The sequence below is a fragment of the Myotis lucifugus genome, unplaced genomic scaffold (assembly GCF_000147115.1).
Source record: "Myotis lucifugus unplaced genomic scaffold, Myoluc2.0 scaffold_37, whole genome shotgun sequence".
NCBI lineage: Eukaryota > Metazoa > Chordata > Mammalia > Chiroptera > Vespertilionidae > Myotis > Myotis lucifugus.
In genome coordinates this window covers 6,706,456-6,727,287 of record NW_005871085.1, presented here as the reverse complement: position 1 = coordinate 6,727,287, position 20,832 = coordinate 6,706,456, and the positions used below count along the sequence as shown (strand labels likewise).

Here is a 20,832-nt window from a genome sequence, read left to right as displayed (position 1 = left end):
CTGTATGACAAGACATACAGAGAAAAAAAATTTGGAGAAATACTCAACCCACAAAGTTTAAAGACAACAATAGCAAAAAAAGAAAAAATAAATAAAATAAATAAAAAACAACAAAAGCAAATAGATTTAACCAGAAGAAGCTCTACAGTTTAAATGCCTGCAGTGACTTCTGTCCTGGTTCCCTGAAGAGCTAAGCTAGGTCAGTTTTGCAATAACAGATACCAAGTTCGGGTATTTTTCAGTGCAGGCATTGGTTAGTTGCATAATCCCTGAGTGGAAGAATTGCGGTTGCCAGGAAAATAAGGTCCAGCGCTTCTTCTCCAGCAAGAAGAGGCGTTCTTGCAAGGCACGGAGACCATGTACAGGTTTTCTAGGTCTCCTGAAGACCAAGCAGGAGCCCAAGAATGAAATCCAATAGTCTAGTCTTTTATGTTTGCGGCGGGGGACGTGGGACCCGAGGCCAATGGGCAACCCGCCCGCTGTTTGGCGCGGCTGACTTCGCCGATCGATAATTTGCGTTGTTAATATTAAGTGCAGCGGTTCTAGGGGGCGGGGCTAGCCTGCTGGCAGACGCAACCAGCAACGGTTTCCGAAGCTTCCTCCGCACCCCATCACTATCTCAGCCCACTTTTTTCTCTCTATGTCTTCCGACAGAACATCCAAAATCGGGGTTGGGTAGGGGGAAGCAACTTGCGTTTGAGAGCAACACCTATACCCTTCTACGTGATCTGCACCTTTAAACTCACTCGATCACAATCCGGACCCCGGAGGCACCACCCACATCCGTTTAACATCACTTCCTTCAGAGTTAAGGGGGAAAAAAAATCTGGGAACTCGAGGGGTTGAGTTGAGCCGCGTTTGGGGAAGGGCGCGGACCTTCTGCTGTAGGACTCCGGCTCTGCGTCCGCTCTGCCCGGTGGCCCCGCACACTTACCACCATGGAGCTGCGGCCTCGTCTCGGGGCCACCTGTTTGCTGGGCTTCAGTTTCCTGCTCCTGGTCAGCTTTTCTGATGGACGTACTGGGCTTGGAAAGGGTCAGACCGCATTCTTATCTTAATCTTTACTTATCCTGGGTCCCAGCCCAGTATAACCCTCTTCTCTTAACACGACCCCCCTCCCATTCTATCTCTTTAGTCACGCCAGATTCTTTTTTAACCTAGCCAACCGCTCTTGGAGTTTGAAGAAGATTTCTTGGGGTAGGGAGGAGCGGGGTCTAGGGCATGATGTGATGGGACGTTGTTCTTGGGATGGGGTAAGGAATGGCCCTTAAATTAGAAGAAGCATGTTTAAGAGCCCAGCACAGTGCTTAGCACTTGGTAGGTCCTCAGGAACAGCCACCTTTACTGCTAGGAGAAATAGGGCCTTTTTTGGACATGCATATGCAGAGAGCCTTGCGCTTGGTCTGAAGATTCCCCAACTTACCTCTTCCTCAAGAGGAAGGTTACTGCCTCCTTGCCCTCGGGGGAACCATACCTGCATTCCAGGAAGTGGTGACTGGTGCAAAAGGAAGGGCTAAAAGAAGGTAGAAGGTCCGAAGTTAGAGGGGCCACCAACAGTTGTCCCTCCTGTGGTTCCGTTAGTGTGTCTGAAGGAGCTGAATTGTTTGTGAGTGCTGAGGAGTTATTCAGTGGTTATGAATAGAGAATAGAAGATGTGATCTCCCTACTCCATCCCATTTCTTACATCTTCATTCGAACTCAGAGTTTATGCTTTTCTAATCGGGTGAGTGGTAGCGTTGATTCCCCTCCCCTTCCTTTTTTTTTTTTTTTTTTTGGTACTGATCTTACTGTATGGAAAGACTCTCCTGCAGTTCTGCTGTTTGAAATTCGATTTCTCTTATCCTCCCTATTTGTTCATTTATCGGTGTGTGATGAGATTTTGTGAACATTCAGTGTGCCTGAATACAGTCCCTCCTTAATTCAGTAAATAATTTTTGATCACCTACCATATTCCAGGCACCGTCTTGGACACTCCTGTCAATAAGACAGTTTCAGCTTGGGATCAGTACTGGAAATAAAATGAAATTGGGATGGAGAGGCTGGAAAGGATGAGGGAACTCATATTACCTGAATTAGGAAGGTCAGAGAATGCTGCTCTGAGGTGATATGTGGGTTTCCATCTCAGTGATGAAACTACATGGTGAATTCTACTGGGCCAGAATGTTTTAAATACTGACAACCCCATTTTAAAACAGATTACTGTATATTTGGTGTAAAATTGTAAGTACCAAGGGAGACAGAAGGGTAGTGTTAGGAGTGTGGGTTTTGATCTGAGTTTCAATTTATTCTGTCACTAACAAGCTAAGAGGCCTAGGGCAAGTTGCTTAACTTCTCAAAGCTTAGTTTCTCATCTGCAAAAGTGGGCATAATAATAACTACCTGAGACATCAACAGATCATTTACTGTGTTCTAGTTACTGTGCTAGTTGTAGGCAATCCCTTGGAGTCATGTATTCAGTATTTTTATTCCTCGTTAGACATGAAGCTCTTGTGGTTATTCTAGTTATCGTTGCTGTATAACAAACCACTAAAAAATGTAGTGGTGTAAAGAAATCATTTTATTATGTTCACAATTCTGTGGGTCAGGAATTCAAAGAAGGCACAGTGGGGAAGGTGTGTTTCTCTGTTCTGTGATGTCAGTTTCTTCATGGGCTAGTGTGGGCCTCCTCACAGTAAGACAGCTGGATTTCAAGAGTGAGTGCCTCAAAAGAACAAGGTGGAAATGCATAGCATTTTTATCATCTAGCTTTACAAGTCACATAGCATAGCTCCCACTATACTCTGTCTGGGCTGGTTCAGCGGGGAGGGACATTAACCTCCTCCACTCTTGCTGCATGGGGGAATGTCGAGTTCACCTTGTAAGAAAAGCCTGTGGAATGGGAAGTAGTGTGAAGACTAATCAAGACAAGTAAGCAGGCAATTACATGACATTGTCTAAGTAGCTCTGGCTCTTTCCTGAAGATGGCCTGGTGGTTTGCAGACAGGAGAAACTGCATGACTCTACTGTTTTCATTAAGAAGAGGAAGTACAATGGTATGGTATGAGCACTAAATAGGAATCAGGAGGCTTGGGGTTTTGTGTGTGTGTGTGTGTTTTTTTATATATGCTTTTATTGATTTTTAAAAGTAGAGGGAGAGAGAGAAACATCGATGAGAGAGAAACATCAACTGGCTGCCCCCTGCGTACTCCCTACTGGGGATTGAGCCCATAAACCCCCGCATGTGCCCTGACCAGAAATTGAACTGGTGACCTCTTGGTTCTTGGGTTGATGCTCAACCATTGAACCACACCGGCCGGGCAAGGCCTGGTTTTAATCCTGGACAGACCATATAGCAGCTGTGGTCTTCCCTGCAGGCCATTTATTAAATAAGAGAGTTGAACTAGAAATGATTCCTAAGAGTTCTTCCAGATCTAACAGTCTAGAGTTCTAAAATAATTTTGTTATTCTCCATGTGCTAAAAATTTGAACTATATTACCTATGGGGAGAAGTGTAACAACTAACATTTACGTACATTGCTATATTCAGGCACCGTTCTGTGCACTTTTCATATATTGGCTGGTTTAATCCTCATAGTAACCTTCTGAGATCATCCCCGTTTCACAGATAAAGAACCTAAAGTGGGGCACAGGAGTCACACAGCGAGTAAGTAGGCTAGTTGGGCTACACATCCCAGAGCCAGTGCTCTTAACAAGCACATACACTCCTGCCTCTGAGGGCAGAAACTCCTCTGAAGACCGTAAAGGAGAAATGAGAAAGTTGTTGGGGTGGCAGTTTATGTGCTCTCCTCCTGAAACAGAAAATGATTGTCACGTCTTTGGAATAAAAATTAGGGACTGACACATGGGGAGTGTTTACATTCCACATTGTTCCCTCTTCACATTCACAACAATCCTATGGAATAGATATTTTTCTTAGGCATATTTTGCATTTATGCAAACAGCAAGTGACTGAACTAGGATTCCAATCCAGCTCTGTTTGACCACAGACAGACCTTTTTTGAGGGCCACTATGTTATTCTACCTCTCAGGTACAATGTTCCCTATTTTAGAGATGTGGCTGCCAGCTCTGACACTTGACCTTTTGTCAGCTGGGAGGGGGTGAATAATACTTTTCTTTCGTTTACACTCATGAAAACAATTTTAGGATGAAGAGCTTGGGAAGTCTGATGTAAATACTGTGTCTAGGAATGGTCACTTTCCTTTTTTTTTTCTTCCTTTTTTTTAATATTAATGTTTTTAGGGAAGGATTTGCTGACGTGGAAGCCTTCAGCTCACTTTGCAGAAACTGGCATAAATTAAGTGGCTGTGCAGGTGACACTTTAGGAAACTGGACTCTCTTCAAATGTTCCACGTTGGCATGGGTGTGTGTGGGGGTGGTGTCGGGGAGTAGGTGATTTCAGTAATAAGGTAAATACTGTACCCTTTCAAGTCATTTTTGAAGGGAAACAAAAAACTTAGGTTTTCTAGATCTGAAGGCAGTGTTTACATTCTGCTTTGGTGAAGCTACACTCCTTCATTCATTTAACTCCTTCATTCATTTAACTCTTGCTAAGGAGGCGGTAAAGTCTTGTGAGTGGTTAAACTATAGACTCTGGAACTCAACCACCTAGGTAGGTTCTAATCTCAGCTCTGCCATGTACTGGAAGTGTAACCTTTAGCAAGCTATTTAACTTCAGGTTCCATATTTGTAAAATGGGAATATTAGAGTTTCTTCCTCATAAGTTTATTGTGAGGATTAAATGTCAGTACATGTAAAAGCACGCAAAACTGTGCCTGGCATGTAATAAATGCCATACGAATGTTAGTCATTGATACTGTTATCGTATCATTATGTTATTGTAATTATCACATAAGTAAGAAATCAAAAAGTAATGATGATGATTATTCCTATTATTAAAAAAATCCAGTTACTTTTTACTATGAATTTTTAAAGAAATTTTGGACATGTAGTGAACTATTTCAAATTACACCTCTAGATTTACTCTTAGGAATAATGCAATAAGGTGGCTAAGGAACTGTTGGGGTACCAGAGAAGAATGTTAATTAGGAATCAAGAGACCTAAATTCTGGTTGTAGCTTCCTCTGTGGTTTAGGGTAGGCTCTGTCCTTTTCTAGGCCCTTGTAGTATGAGAGGATTGGACTAATCTCTTAAGTTTGTGCTGTCCAATACAGTAGCACTAGCCATGTGTCACTCTTAAATTTTAAATTAATTAAAATTCAATACAATTAAAAATTTAGCTTCTCAGTTGCATTAGCTACCTTTCAAGTACTCACCAGCCACCTGTGGCTTGTGGTTACTACATTGAACAGTGCAGATATAGAACATTCTCATCAGTGCAGAAAATTCCATTGAACCGTGCAAGTTTAAATCCCAACTTGAGGGACTTTCTTAGTAATAACTCCTGTGACTGTAAGTTTTGTCAGCTAGCTCCTGAGTAGCCCAAGTTTATGGATAAATTTTATTTTACCTGATATTAATCTAGCTTCCCTGACTTTCTTTTGGCTATCATTTGCCTGGTATATATATCATTTTATTTTTTACTTTTATAAGTCCTTTTTTAGGTGCTCTTATAAACATCATAGTTTCATGTTCTTAAAAAAACACACACAAAAATCTGACCATTACTGTCTTTTAACTCCAACTGGCAAATTTAGTCCACTTATGTTTGTGGTGATTATGATGTTTGTGGTGATTAGAGATGGTCATATTTCTCTCATCCAGTTTCCATTGCTTCTGTTTTTTCTATGCTTTTTTCCCCCTCCATTTGTGCCCTTTCTTTAGAGGTTGAGTATTTGTTTGTTCTTATTTTGTTTTATCTCCTTTATTAGTTTGGAAGTTGGCGCTCTAGTTCTTTTAGTGGTTACTCTTGAAATTTTGCATACTTAACAAAATCTAAGATTAATATCTTGATGTTATTAAGAACACTTTAACTCAAGTCATTTCCTCTTTATAAGTAGTTGTCTTGCACTTTAGTTGTCTTTTTTTAAAAACTCTACAAGTTGAGCATTACAAATTTTTCTACACTTAGTACTTAGAAGTATCTACGTGTTTACCAATTTATTTGCTCACTGTTCCTTGTATCTAAGCTTTCTTCTGGAATCCCTTCCTTCCTGAAACATGCCCTTTACTTATCCTTTTTCTCTGGTTCTTTTCTCCTAGGGGACTATTTCATATTTCCTCATCTCTTCAAACCTCCAGGCTTCTTCCACAATCCTTGCTCTCAGCTGGTGACCATGCTTCCTATATAATAGAAGGAATTAAAAGAGACCTTTCAAAAACTGTCACCACTACATTTACCTACCTTCTAGCACCAGTGTTCATATATTCTTCCTTTCCTATCTTTGTTGGATAAACTGTGCTCCTAGCAAAGGCTAATCCCTCTACTTGAGTAATAAATCCCATGTCCTTTTACCTACTCACAATATTTTTTAAAAAAATATTTTTATTGATTTCAGAGAGGAAGGGAGAGGGACATCAATGATGAGAGAGATTTATTGATTGGCTGCATGCCCCACGCTGGGGATCGAGCCGGCAACGCAGGCATGTGCCCTTGACCGGAATCAAACCCTGGACCCTTCAGTCACAGGCCAACGCTCTATCCGTTGAGCCAAACCGCTAGGGCTCACGATGTTTTTTTACCCTCTCTTCTCATCTTGTATCATCAGCTTTTCTTCCATTATTATATAATTTCTATCAGCTTTCAACATCCTGTACTTCCCTTTCCATTGAGTTAAAACCCTTCCTCAACTCATAGCTCCCTTTAGCAATGCCCTTTTCCCCCTTCAGCAAAATTATTTGAAAGTGCTGTGTGTCCTAGTTCTAGAAATCTTCCTTTGGGCTCTCTTGATTTGCTGTAATTATGCTGTCATCTTCACTCCTCTGTTGAAACTGGTCTTGCCAAAGTCAGCACTGTTCCTCAGTTGCTAAATCCAGTGGTCATTTCTGATTTAACAGGAATAGTGGAGTCAGTTGATCACCTTTCCTTCTTGAAGCATCTTGGAAACACTTAGATTGTAGGACTCCACGCACTGCCGGTTTTCTGCCGATCTCACTGGCAGTTCCTTCTTATGGCCTTGGCTAGTTATTCTTTATCTCCCTGGGAGGACTCCAGGGCTCTTGGACTTCCTCTCCATCTATACTCACTCCTGTGGGATCTTATTCAGTCTCAGGCTTTAAATTACATTCATATGCTCATAACGCCTTTGAATTTCAGGTTCAGATATTCAGTTGTTCATTCAGCATCTCCAATTGGATGTCTAGTAAGCGTCTCAAAATGAACATATGCAAATCCAAACTCTTTTTCTGAATCCTTACCCCAGGATATTTTTTTCCATTGGTTTTTAGAGAGAGTGAAAGGGAGGGAGGAGGAGGGGGTAGACAGAGTTGTCTAGTTGGGCATCCTGCCAAAGCAGGATTAAGTTGCCTGAGTTTAGGTGTTGACAAGTAGAATGACGGGGATCACATTAAGTACCTTCCAATTCTTCTGAACATCCTCCCAGTTGTACTCTTATGTAATTGTTCACTCTTCAGGATTAGACTTTGGGCCCTCGGCAAGTGACACATTTCCTCCTGGTCAGCAGCCCATGCTGTTGGGAATGAAAAGGGTGATGGTTAGTTTGGATTTTGCCCCCATGTGCTAATCTGAATGAGCTATTTATTTCTCTGTGTTAACAATGATGGAAATTTGATTTTATTTCTAGGAAAGAAAGGCGAGGGAGATAGTATAGTAATTGAAAAGTCATAAAATTGAAGTTTAAATCCCAACTTGACCATTTACCAGCTCTGTGACCTGGTACAGGTTCTGTAACTTCTCTGAGCCTCAGAAGTCTCAACTGTAAAGATAACAAACGCTGCCATTTACTGATCACTTATACATATTTTAATGATGAGAAAACAAGTATAGAGAGGTTAAGTAAGAGAGGATTATTATAAATTATTGCCAAATTTAAATGAGGTAACACATGTGATGTGCCAAGAATATAGAAGGTGGTCCATAAATAGCAGCTAGCATTATTATGATCACTAACAATTTTCCAGATATAAAATTGAGTAATTTATGTTATGGCTGAAATAAGATTCATTGACTCAATAAAATACTTTATGGAGCACTTTCCTTGGCCATGTATAGAGCTAAGAGCTAGGGAAACAGGAGGGAATAAGACAGTTATGTTCCCAACTCTTAGGGAATTCACTTTGGGGTAAAGGGGAACACATCCAACATTTACAATTCAGCCTGGGAAGTGCTGTCATGGGAATCAGGGAAGATTTACTAGAAGAAATGCCCTCTAGGTTTATACCTGAAGAATGAATGGGAGGTGAAGGTGGAAGGAAAGGCAGGAGAAGCAGTGATTATGAAAGCTGGAGGGGAGAAAGTGCATGCTGCATTTAAGGAATTGAAAGAAGTTTTGTGTGTAAGATTTTAGGAAAAGTGTGGAAAGTGAGCCTGGAGAGGTGGGCAAGTGCCATGTTCTGAAAGGCTTTGTAAGTCCTGCTGCAAGAGTTTGGCCTTTCTTTTTGGGGCTTGGAAAGCCTCTGAAAAGTTTTTACCCACCAGAGATGTGATTTTAAAATATCACTCTGGCTGAAGTGTGGGGAATTAAGACAAGAAAAGCTTTAAAAATATTATCTCATTTAATCCTTACACCCACACTTGGAGGAGGTGGGTATATTATCTTGATTTTACAGATGAAGAAATTGGGACTTGGAGAGCTTACTTTATTCACAAAATTCATGCATTTAATAGGCATTGGAGTCGTCATCCATCTCTTTCAGACTCAAAAGCAATATTGCTGAATTGTCTTCAACTAGTAATGATTTGTTGTGTCCTGCTTTATGTTTACTCTGTGGAAAATTCCCATTCATTCTTATTGTATTATTTGCATACTCTGTGTTAGATTACAAAGCATTTTACAGACATTATTTATTTTCCTTAAAAACTATCAGTAGGCAATGTTATCTCCATTTTACAGGTCTGAAAAGCGAAGCTTGAGGTATGGGACAGTCCATGGTCCAAAAAACCCAGAAAGTGGTGGAGCAGGGACTTGAACACCATGCTCTTGATAGAGGAAAGCCTTTTTTATGGGTGAACATGCCACACTTCTTTCTTGGGTCTTTACTCTTTATTCATGTGTGAATGTTTATAAGACTCTTTTCTTCTAGGTTTTGGAGATCACATTCATTGGAGGACACTAGAAGATGGGAAGAGAGAAGCAGCTGCCAGGTATAAGATACGGTTTTAGATTACTTAGGGTGGTAAAACACTTTTCGGACATTTTAGTATGTGAAGGTCACGCCAAAGCAGAGCAAAAATGAATACTTGCATGATAACAACAACACTAATACTATCTAACATCTAGTAAGTGCTTACTATGCACCAGACATTGAATTATGTGAACTAGCTTATTTAATTCTCATAATAACTCTTTTGAGGTGGGTACTGTTGTTACCTTCATTTTGAAGATAAGAAAACTAAGGCATAGAGCAATTATGTAACTTGCCAAAAATCACACAGCTAGTAAGTGGTGAAGCTAAGATTCAGATGCAGGCATTCTGGCTTCAGAGCCTGCACTCAACCAGTAAATCATATTGCCTACTAGTCTCAAGTTGAGTAGTCTTAAAATTCCAAGTCTTTGCACAGACAACTGACACAGAGGGAGAGAAAAAGGCAGAGCAGGGAAGGGAAGTGCTTTGTATGCATTAATTCATTTAATCCTCACAACCTCTAAGGTTGGTTCAGCCTGTGAAGTAAGAACTATTATGCAGGAGAGGAAATTGAGATACAGAATGGTTAAATAACTTGACAATAGTTTACACGGCTAGTAAGTGGCAGAGCCAAGACTTAAATGTTTTGGAGAAATACAAAGACCTAATATACTTATGTGCACCTACCTTACACACATATACTTGCACAGAAACACAAACTATAGTGTTTGCTTTTGCTAGAACAGATTCTACAGCTTCATGGTTCTGAGTCTCATACCTTCTGAATTAGAGTAGGATTGCCAGATTTAGCAAATAAAAATAAAGGATGCTCAGTTAAGTTTTAATTTTGGGTAAACAATAATTTTAAATATGCCCCATGTAATGTTTGAGACATACCTATATTTAAAAAAATTGTTTTGGCTCGGCCAGTGTGTCTCAGTGGTTGAGCATCGACTCATGAACCAGGAAATCATGCTTTGGTTCGATTCCTGGTCAGGGCACATGCCTGGGTTGCAGGCTTGATCCCTAGTCGGGGATCTCTCTCATCGATGTTTCTATCTCTCTCCCTTCCTCTACCTAAAATCAATAAAAAAATATATTTAAAAAAAAAAACCAAAAAATTTTTGTTGTTTATCTGAAATTCAAATTTAACTAGGCATCATGTATTTTATCTGGCAACCTTACTTAGGAGAAAAATTCCTATTAGTCTTTCAAGTTCTAAATCAAATGACTGTTTTTAGATAAAGTCTTCAGTGATTTTTCTGGGCAGTTTGTGGTTTTTTCCCCTGTACTGTTACAACCCAACCTATATCCACCCTCCATTATCTATAATAATAAAAGCATAATATGCTAGTTAGACCAGATGTCCTTCTGGACATCCTTCCGGATGACCTTCTGGATGAAGCTGGGGCTGTGAGGGAAGCCTGGGGCCTGGGTGCCTGCCGGCAGCCGGAGGGAAGCCAGCGCAGGCAGCGGGGGAAGGAAGGCCTACTCTTGCACAACTTTCATGCATCAGGCCTCTAGTAGTATATATTATTCTGCTTGTAGGTGCCTAACTCTTCCCATTCAGACCCTTGATCTCCTATAGGGGAACTGTTTTATGTTCATCTCTGAATCCCCAAACACGGAGATGTTAAGTGACTGAAATGGCTATTGAATAAACAGTTATTGAGAGTCACTGGGTGTAAGGAATGAAGGGGAACTAGCATTTGTGAATTGTCTTCTATATACTAAATATAGTTCTGATTGTTTTTGCAATATTTAATGTTCACAAAGGCCCCATTAGAAATGAATGGGTAAAGTCCTTGGCCACAGGGAGATAACATTCCCATGAGGCCTGTAACATTTGACATAAATAAATGATGCCATTCTAGTCTCTTATCTCCTTTCTGAGAGAAGAGGACCTGGGTCTAGTTGGCTGGGACTCTCGTTTCCATAGCAACAAGAGGTCCTATAAGAGCCAAGGCCTGCCGGAAGTTCAGTTTGCACTTCCGGTTTGCGTCTTGGACGCCGGCAACCCGGAAGTTGACGTGCGGGTTGCACATGGCCGCGCCCTGGGAGGATGCCGCTGGTAGTGTTTTGCGGGCTGCCGTACTGCGGCAAGAGCCGACGCGCAGAGGAGCTCCGCGGGGCGCTGGCGGCCGAGGGCCACGCGGTGTACGTGGTGGACGACGCGGCGGTGCTGGGGGCGGAGGACCCGACAGTGTACGGCGATTCGGCCCGCGAGAAGGCGCTGCGGGGGGCCCTGCGCGCTGCCGTGGAGCGGCGCCTGAGTCGTCACGAGGTGGTCATCCTTGACTCCATTAACTACATTAAGGGCTTCCGCTACGAGCTCTACTGCCTGGCGCGGGCGGCGCGCACCCCGCTCTGCCTGGTCTACTGCGTACGGCCCGGCAGTCCGAGCGGGGGACCTCGGGTGGCGGCTGCGGAGGAGAAGCAGAGCCGGAACGTCAGTGTGAGTTGGCGGCCGCGCGCCCAAGAGGGAGGGAGACCTCCGGCAGCGGGCGCCCGCGTCCTTAGGGAAGCGCGAGCAGTGGACTCGGTAGTAAATGGGGGAACCCAGGCACACCTACTTACGGAACTGGAGCCGAAGGAAACCGGAACGCCAGATCTCCCAGCTGTCGTGATCCCTGATTTCGAGAAAGCTGCAAACCATGTGTCCAGTGCCTTGTACCCTCCCGAACTTCTGGAGGCCCTAATGCTGCGCTTCGAGGCTCCGGACTCGCGGAACGCTGGGACCGACCCCTGTTCACCTTGGTGGGCTTAGAGGAGCCGTTGCCCCTCGCAGAGATCCGGGCTGCCCTTTTTGAGAACCCTGCTCCTCCACCCCATCAGTCTACCCAGTCCCAGCCCCTTGCCTCGGGCAGCTTTCTGCACCAGCTGGATCAGGTCACCAGCCAGGTGTTGGCGGGACTGATGGAAGCGCAGAAGAGCGCAGTCCCCGGAGACTTGCTTAAGCTTCCTGGGACCACGGAACACCTTCAGTTTACCCGGCCTTTGTCCATGGCCGAACTGAGCCGCCTCCGACGCCAGTTTATTTCCTACACCAAAATGCATCCCAATAATGAGAACCTGCCTCAGCTGGCCAACATGTTTCTGCAGTATCTGAACCAGAGCCTGCTCTAACCAGAGGTGTTTGGTGACAGGCCATGGCTCCTTGTCTAACCTCTACTGCCCTGTATTTCTCTGAGAAAAATAATCTGAAGGTCTGCAGAGCATACTGATGTGCGGTACTAGAGCTGTTGTGACTGACTCACACTTTGCAGAATGCCCCTGTGCCAGGCCTTGAGTTTAGAGCATATTCTGAGACTAGAAAAACTGGGGAACTAGCTTGAAGGATCTTGGCAAATTTCCTCAGAGGACAGGGCTCAGATGGACAGGGCTCGCTTAGATTGGGATCTACTTGGGATATCCCACTGCATTGACTTCCCCCAGCTGAACTGTGGGGAAGCAGACTGGATGGATGAATTGTTTTAAAAACACTTGTGAACAGAAACTTAAGATGGCACAGTTCTGCATCTGCACTGGCCCTTCTTTCATACCACAAATAGTTTTTTTTAGTGCTGTACCTAAGATTTTTGCTAGTCTATCCTGGGTCTGGGGGTCACAGATAAATCCACTGGTTTCTGTCCTTGGGAAGCTTTGGTTCTAGTGGAAATAAAAGACAAGCCACTAGATTATTTCATTTAATAAAACCTTTTAGAAAGAGTCGGCTGGAATCTCTTTCACTTAATGTAACTTAATGTTCTTCATATAATTAATGTAACATTTTAGATCTACATACAGGGGTGGGCAAAAGTAGGTCTACAGTTGTGAGTACATGAAAGTTTATTCTTGTATTTATTATATTATTTTCCATACAAACAACTGTAAACCTACTTTTGCCAACTCCTATATATTTCTGCTGTGCCTTTGAAATAGTACCTCAATAGTGTGTATTGAGATATTTTGTTCTAATCTAGAGGTATTGTCACTTCTGTAATTTGTGCTTCACTCTGTGTTCCGAGGCAAATGTCGCTTTAATACCACAAATGTCATTCTTCCATTGGTTATTTATTAAACAAACGATAGGTACCTGTCTTACCAGTGCTTGTGATTTTTTAAAGAATTGGGTAATATTTGCCCTTGAGAGGTTAATAGTTTATTGAGAAATACAGACAAGTAAACAGATGATTACAGGACATAAGGGGCTGGTGGTTAGAGGGTGGTCACAGAATGCTTTAGGAGTCCAGAGGAGGAAAGGATTAACTAGCTGTTGAGAGAAGATTGTTTCGCAAAGGCTTCAGAGGGATTAATATGTAAACTGTCACTTTAGAACAAGGGCCAAATAGTAAATATTTTAGGCTTTGTGGACCACAGCCTCCCTGTTGCAGCTTATCAACTTTGCCACTGTAACACAAAAGCAGCAATAGTCTAAAAATGAGCTCTGATCGGTGTGGCTCAGTTGGCACATGCCTAAATTGTAGGTTCAACCCCAGTTGGGGCATGTATGAGAGGCAGCCAATCAATGTTCTCTTTCTCCCTATCTAAAAAATGAAAATTAAAAAAAAAATCAATAAACAAGTCCTTGGGTGAGGATTAAAGAAAGAAAAAGTATCAATGTGTTTTAATAAAACCATGTACACTGAAATGTGAATTATGTTTAATTTTAACATCACAAGGTACTATTCTTTAGACTTGTTTCAACCATTTAAAAATGTAAAAATCATTTGTATCTCAGAGCTCTACAGAAGTAGGCAGTGGGCTTGATTAGGTCTGCCGATTGTAATTTGCTGACCTCTGTTCCAGAACGCTGAACAGCAGTTTGCTTTGGAGAAAAGAGAGAGCAAAACAGATTTTTCTGTAAGTGCAGGGATATGTTAAAAAAAATAGGTTGCCATGGTTGGTAATGTATTTCTTGCTTATCAGGCAATCTATACCACCTTTTGTTTCTGACATATGAGCGAGGATTCCTGCCACAAATGGAGGTTTGGACTAAGAAATCTTTAAGTCCTTTTCCAGTGAATTCCGGATTGCCATTCTAAATTGAAGTAAACTATACTGGTTAGAAAGAACGTTAGTTTTGGAGTCAGATTTATCAATTAGTAAGTTGCAGAATCTAGATTTTGTGTGGCCAAATATTTAATCTCTTTGGAGTCTCAGTTTTCTCATTATTATAATGAAACCATGAATAATATCTCTAAGGATTATTGTAAGGATTTAAGTGAGATAATGCATATAAAGCACATAGCACTATGTTTCATAATAAAAGTTTATTACATTTTGCCTATTATTATAGTTACCTGGATCCCACTTGTCACCTAAGCTTGCCGTATTCATTTGCTTTATAACTTTTTACAAGTATTAGAGACAGAAATCTATCCTAAGTTTGAAATCTATCCTAGTAGGCCTCTGATGAGGAGTTGATAATTCATTTGACACTAAATTAATTAAATTAATTAGTTGATGTGTATTTAGAGTAGTGCCCAGTACAAATTAAATGCTACATGCGTGTTTGCTATCAATATGATTTTATATGCCAGATGTAGGGGATATAGAAACAGCTAAGAGTTCCTTAAGGATCCAAGTCTGGTCGGGGGAGATGGGTAAATATAATAAATCAGTGTAGTAAATACAGTGTTATACAGTGTATGATGATGTATTGATACGGTGGTTGGATGATGACTGCTTAATTTGTCATTTGAACCTTGAGAACTTGGAGAGCTTCATCTGGCCAAGACTGGTTCAGGTGGATTATGTCACTCATTATTTAAAAAAAGAAAAAATTTTTTTCCCTCCTTGATTGTAAAAATTACATTTAATTGTAGAAAAATAGAAGTATAGTAAAATCCATAATCCCATTACTCAGGAATAACTGCTGTTATGTTTTGTTACATTTCTTTTGGGCTCGCTCTTCTGTACATATTTGTATAATTAAAACCAAACTACAGCTAATAATTTTATATTCTAGTTTTTAATTTAAAATTATACCAATGAAAATTTTTATTAACATTTTTAATAGTTATATCACCTTAACAATTTAAATCTGATGTTTTCTACAATCTTTTCTCCCTAGCTTTAAAGTCCAAATTTACAGAATTTACAGTAATGTCAGAATTATCAGTAATTTTGTTATAATAATCTGTTATTGAATAGGTTGTCTTAAAATTTTCCCAATTGGAATCATACTATATGAATGTGCATTAATCTTTGTCTTCATAAATTGGTCATTTTTATTAGGATAGGTATCAGGAAGTGGAATTGCTAGATTATAATTTCTTTGTTTTGTTTTTAAGTGGATTGCCCCTGATGGTGATTATCCATAAATCCTGGTGTGGAGCTTGCAAAGGTAAGTGCAAATGATCAAACCTCAGATGCGTTCTGAAATACTAGCATTTAAAAATAGGAGTAGTGACTTTCACCCAGTGACTGCTGATTGCTTTAAAGGATACCAAGGAAATATATGACATAGATTCCCTGCTCCCAAGAAATTTGCAATTATATTTGCAGGGGGTTGGAGGGTAATGCAGTTAAGATAAGTAGAGTATGAGATTAAGTGCTAAAGTCATATGGACAGTAAATGTTTGCAGAAGCTGAAATGTACAGAGGGACATGAGAAGGTTAGGAAAATCTTCCTGCAGAACTTGAGAACCAAATTAGAACCCAAGGTTATTTTACTTGGTAGTGTGTATTTTTTCTGCTATACCACCCTGCCACTTCCAAGTCATATTTTTTTCTTTTGTTTCTTATGCTATACTTATAAAATCCTAGTTGGAAACGGAGTATAAAATTAGTGTAAATAATTAGTGTAACATAAATACATTAGTGATATTGTTACTCTTTTGTCTATTACTTCTTTAGTAGGAGTTACTGAAATGTCTAAAAAAGCAAATAGTAATTTTTTCATATATATATATACCATTATCTATATTTTATAAATGAGGTAAAAGCTCTAAAGAAATGACATCAATCACTCAAGGTCACATAATTACGCAATTAAGTGGCAGAAGCAGAACCAGAATTCAAGTGTCCTGATTTAAGGGTTAGTTATATGAATCAGCTCAGCAAATTAGAGTTTGGATATAACAATGATGTTTTCTTCTATTCCACCCCCCCCCCCCCCCCCCAGCTTTAAAGCCCAAATTTGCTGAATCTACAGAAATTTCAGAACTTGCCCATAATTTTATTATGGTAAATCTTGAGGTAAGACTTCCAGAGTTTCTCCTTTCTGTTTTAATCTTAAGTCTTCACTCTTTTAGAATTGCCATTATTAATAGTATAAAATCTTATTTAGCAGAGCTAGCTGCTTATATGTATGCATTTTTCTCTTGACCTTTAACACTAAGTCTTGTGTCAGACATGGTAGAAAACTGTCCAGCCTCCACTTGTGGGAGGAAGTGGCCTAGATGGGATTGGATAAGGTGACTGAACTTTAAGGTTCCTTCATTCTTAGTCCATGATTATGACATGTTTTTACATCTTTGTATAGTAGCTGATCCAAAGGGATAGTCACACATGCAGGCTGTGAGTTCCTGCAAAATGTGATTCAGTTGAAAGCCAAGTCTGTCTGGGCTTGAATGTACAGCTTGAATGTACATTCTATAAAATAATGTTTACTTAAACACAGTACTAGAAATTTTCTGAACACAGTCACAGTTAATGTTGTGCCAAGTCAGTGATGTTTTGGGAACCGGTGAAGAACAAAACAAATTTTTTTTGCCCTCATTGAAATTACCTATGGGGACTTGAATACGGGAAGACAGACAAATATCAGATGGTGGTAAGTGCTGTGGCTAAAATTGAAGGGTGGAGGGGATAGTTTGCAAACATGGTTATCAAAGAAGGTGGCATTTGAGCAAAGATTTGAAGCAGAAAAGGGAGTGAGCCATAAGGATAATGAAGGAAGTGTGTCCAGGCATAGGGTAAAACCAAGTACAAAAGCCTGTGTTAGGAGCATGCCTGGCTTGTTTAATGACAGCAACTGCAAACAGGTTAGTGTGCTTGAAATAGCCCAGAAAGGGGTAGGACATGGAGTTAGAGAAGTGCCCAGGTGGCAGATCATGTAGGGCCTCTTACGCCACTGCAATGACTTGGGGGTTTTACCCTGAGTGAGAGGAGAAGCCACTGAAAGGATTTGAGGAGAGAGGGAACATGATCTGACTTAAGGTTTATAATTCATAGGATGAAGAGGAGCCCAAGGATAAAGATTTCAGCCCTGATGGGGGTTATATTCCACGAATTCTTTTCCTGGGTAAGGTGAAAGATCTTAATCTGGGATCCAAGAGGTGGAAAGAGAGAGACATGACTCGGCACTGACTCCACCTAGTGAAACTATACTGGGATGGCTAAAAACAAGAAACAAAAAGCAGTTTCAAGAGAGAGTGGGGAGAGTTCTGAGTGCCAGGACTTCAAGTCTGAAGGAGTTTTTCCCATTAACTAACTGCTTTTGTGAGCAAGAACAGAGTATTGATCACCCATTTATTCAGTCAACAATCGTTTTATGTATCAGCTCTAAGTCAAGAACTATGTGAGGCACTACAAGGACACAGATAAGCCACAATTCTTACCCTGGACACCATAGAGCAGCAGGGGTTCCATTGCCAAATGGAACCAGACAAATGTCTTTCCACAAACAATTTTATAAAAGATACTAATGACTGCCTAATCTTTACTCAGCATTCTGTTAGATTTTATGGGGAATACAGATAAAAATATAGGATCCCATCATCATCAAACAGAGAAGGAACATGTCAAGAAGAGAGAACAGCACATGCCAAGAAATGGGGGAGGGGCGTTGTATTCAGGAAACGGCGAAGAGTTCATTGTGATTGCAACATAAAACACAGGGATTAGGGCGGTGAGATAATGGGCTGCAAAGATGGGCAGGTCTCATTTTCCAGAAGGCCTAGTGTATCATACAGTGTTTGAAGTACCTGTCTTGTAATTATTGCAACCCCTGTGCCATTTTGTCTACAATAGATCCCAGTGGCAAGGTGCGTCCTGAAATTATCAATGAGAATGGGAACCCCAGCTACAAATATTTCTACACCAATGCTGAGCAAGGTATGGTTATGTTGAAAGGAGGGAAGGTTGCTGCTAGATTAACTAGGACAGCGGTTCTCAACCTGTGGGTTGCGACCCCTTTGGCGGTCGAACGACCCTTTCACAGGGGTTGCCTAAGACCATCCTGCATATCAGATATTTACATTATGATTCATAACAGTAGCAAAATTACAGTTATGAAGTAGCAACGAAAATAATTTTATGGTTGGGGGTCACAACATGAGGAACTGTTTTAAAGGGCCAGAAGGTTGAGAACCACTGAACTAGGATGAACCATATGGGATGTCCGTGATGGGAAACTCAGTTCAACATGTTAGCTGAGCATCTCTTGCATGACTAACTTCTGGCTAGGTCCTGTGTAGAATATAGGGGAAAGATAAGACTGAGCTCCTTCCCTAACTACTTACAGTCTAGTTGGAAGCTAACTGACCCACATGAAACTGAAGAACTGAGGCTCACAGAGGTAGTCACTTGTAACCTCGGCAGGAAATGAAATAAATGAAACGTTCATCTAAAAGATATAATGGGGATGGTAGGAGGGTGTTTTCTTTTCCTAGTGTCAAGTAAACATGTGCAGTCTATGACGGGTTCAACTCTAATCCTGGAGGATAAGCCGAAGTAACTACTACCATTTTTGTGGCACTTCAGCTTTATAAAGCACTTTTATTATCCATGCTCATTTAATTTTTGCAATAATCCTGTGCAAAGTAAGTAGCATTACCTCATTTTATAGACGATGAGACAAATTCAAAAAGGTATAATGATTTCCCAGGGCTAAAATCCAGAACTAAATCTTGTGTCCAGATCACATGCTACTGTCATATTTCTCCTAAAATATAAAAATCTATATTGGTTGTCAGCTGGTAGATATTAAAGATCTACTTCGTATTCTCACCCCTCCCCACCCCCCAACCTTTATTTCACAGTTATTCAGGGGATGAAGGAAGCTCAGGAAAGGCTGACGGGTGATGCCTACAGAGTGAAACATCTTGAAGATGAGTTGTAACGTGAATGTGTTCCGGAAGGAGAGCAGCCGGGAGGGAATATTGAGGAATCACTCAGAACAACTAAACCAATCAGGAAACCTTGCTCCTGCCTGTGTGGGAAGGAGCTCTCTCACTGTGGAAGAGTTCTGCTAATAGAAGCTGGTCTCCATGTTTGTGGATCCAGCAGCATGTGGCCGACTTCCTTCTCCTGCCCCTCTGACCTATTTGTCATTGAATGTAAAGGATAATATCTTTTGACATAAAACTTGAGCCATTTGGAGGCTTACTCCTTGCACTTAAGTGTTTGAATCTTTTTCCATTTCCTGCCACTCTACTGACCTTGCTGGTAAAGGGAGCCCAGGGGCATCTTTTCTACAATGTTAAAATTGCAGAAATTGCTTATCGTTTCAAACAATAAACCCTAAATGTAAATCAGTAATTCTGACCCCACCAAGGAGACCAGCCTGATTCTTCTCTTTTTCCCCTCCTGGGAATAATCTTGGCCTTCCTCCTGAATCCCTACAACTTCCTTCCTCTCCTGCTTGGGTTTCCCTGTTTGCACGCATGCGTGTGCAGGAATGGCTGTGTGCTTAGACTCAGCCCCAGCTGGAAGCACGCTTTCCCTGTTACTGTTGGAGAAACTCAAACCTTCAAGCCCTAGGCAGAGCCATTTTTGTCAAGTTGTCAACTGTATTTTTGTACTGGGGTTAAAAAAATTATAATTGTACTATTAAACTTTAATAAAACTTTAAGAAGAAGTATGTTGTGATGGCCTTTTTGTTATTGGAAAATGGAGGGAGGGATGGAGATCAGAGAGTAAACTAATCTTGAGGGCCTAATTTAGTACTCTCCTTCTTTCAAACCTTCTACATTCAAATGGCCATCAGAGCTCATCAATTCTACTTTTTTAAACAGCTGAATTCACTCCATCCTCATTGCTGTTTTGGTGCACGGCAGACTTTTTCTGTTTCCTAGACTATTTCTTGTGACAGCCTCTTAATTTGTCTACTACCAATATTCTCTCCTACAATCCATCTTCCCTGCTTTCCAAAATGCAAATATGACAGTGTCACTCCCCTGCTTGAAGCCTTTCCCTTCACCTTCAAGACAATAATACTAATATTAGGAAACACTTCGGCCTCATTATGTGCCAGGCACTCTTCTGAGTGCTCTGTGTTATTCCATTTCATTTGCCTTTAGTCCTAATAGCCCTGTGAGAAAGGTACATTATAATCTCCATTTTACAGAAGGATTTGAAGCGTGATAAAACCAAGGCACGGGATAAAGTCAAGATCTTCACCTTGGCCTTTAAGCAGCTGCCTGCTTCTTTAAACTCATTTATTCCCATTCATGACTTCACATTTTTATGTTGTGGTGACACCAAATTGTTTCAAGTTCCATTCACAACATGCTCTTTTATGCTCTTGTGTCTTTGCTTGGCTAGCGTCCATTGCCTAAAACATCTTTCCTTTAAAAAAAAATATTTTTATTAATTTCAGAGAGGAAGGGAGAGGGAGAGAGAGATAGAAACATCAATGATGAGAGAGAATCATTGGATCGGCTGCCTCCTGCACACCCTACACTGGAGATCGAGCATAACCC

General features: G+C 41.0%; 1 protein-coding gene across 1 annotated transcript; it reads left to right on the top strand.

Moving 5' to 3' along the window:
- The first annotated feature begins 795 nt into the window (after nucleotides 1–795).
- On the top strand, nucleotides 796–19,988 carry TXNDC12 (thioredoxin domain containing 12). Its single transcript, XM_006087316.3, has 7 exons — nucleotides 796–1,035; nucleotides 9,161–9,221; nucleotides 15,478–15,530; nucleotides 16,311–16,384; nucleotides 17,363–17,432; nucleotides 18,161–18,244; nucleotides 19,171–19,988. The coding sequence occupies exons 1-7, from the start codon at nucleotides 939–941 to the stop codon at nucleotides 19,248–19,250; spliced, it is 519 nt and encodes a 172-aa protein (XP_006087378.1). The 5' UTR covers nucleotides 796–938; the 3' UTR covers nucleotides 19,251–19,988.
- Nucleotides 19,989–20,832: the final 844 nt, after the last annotated feature.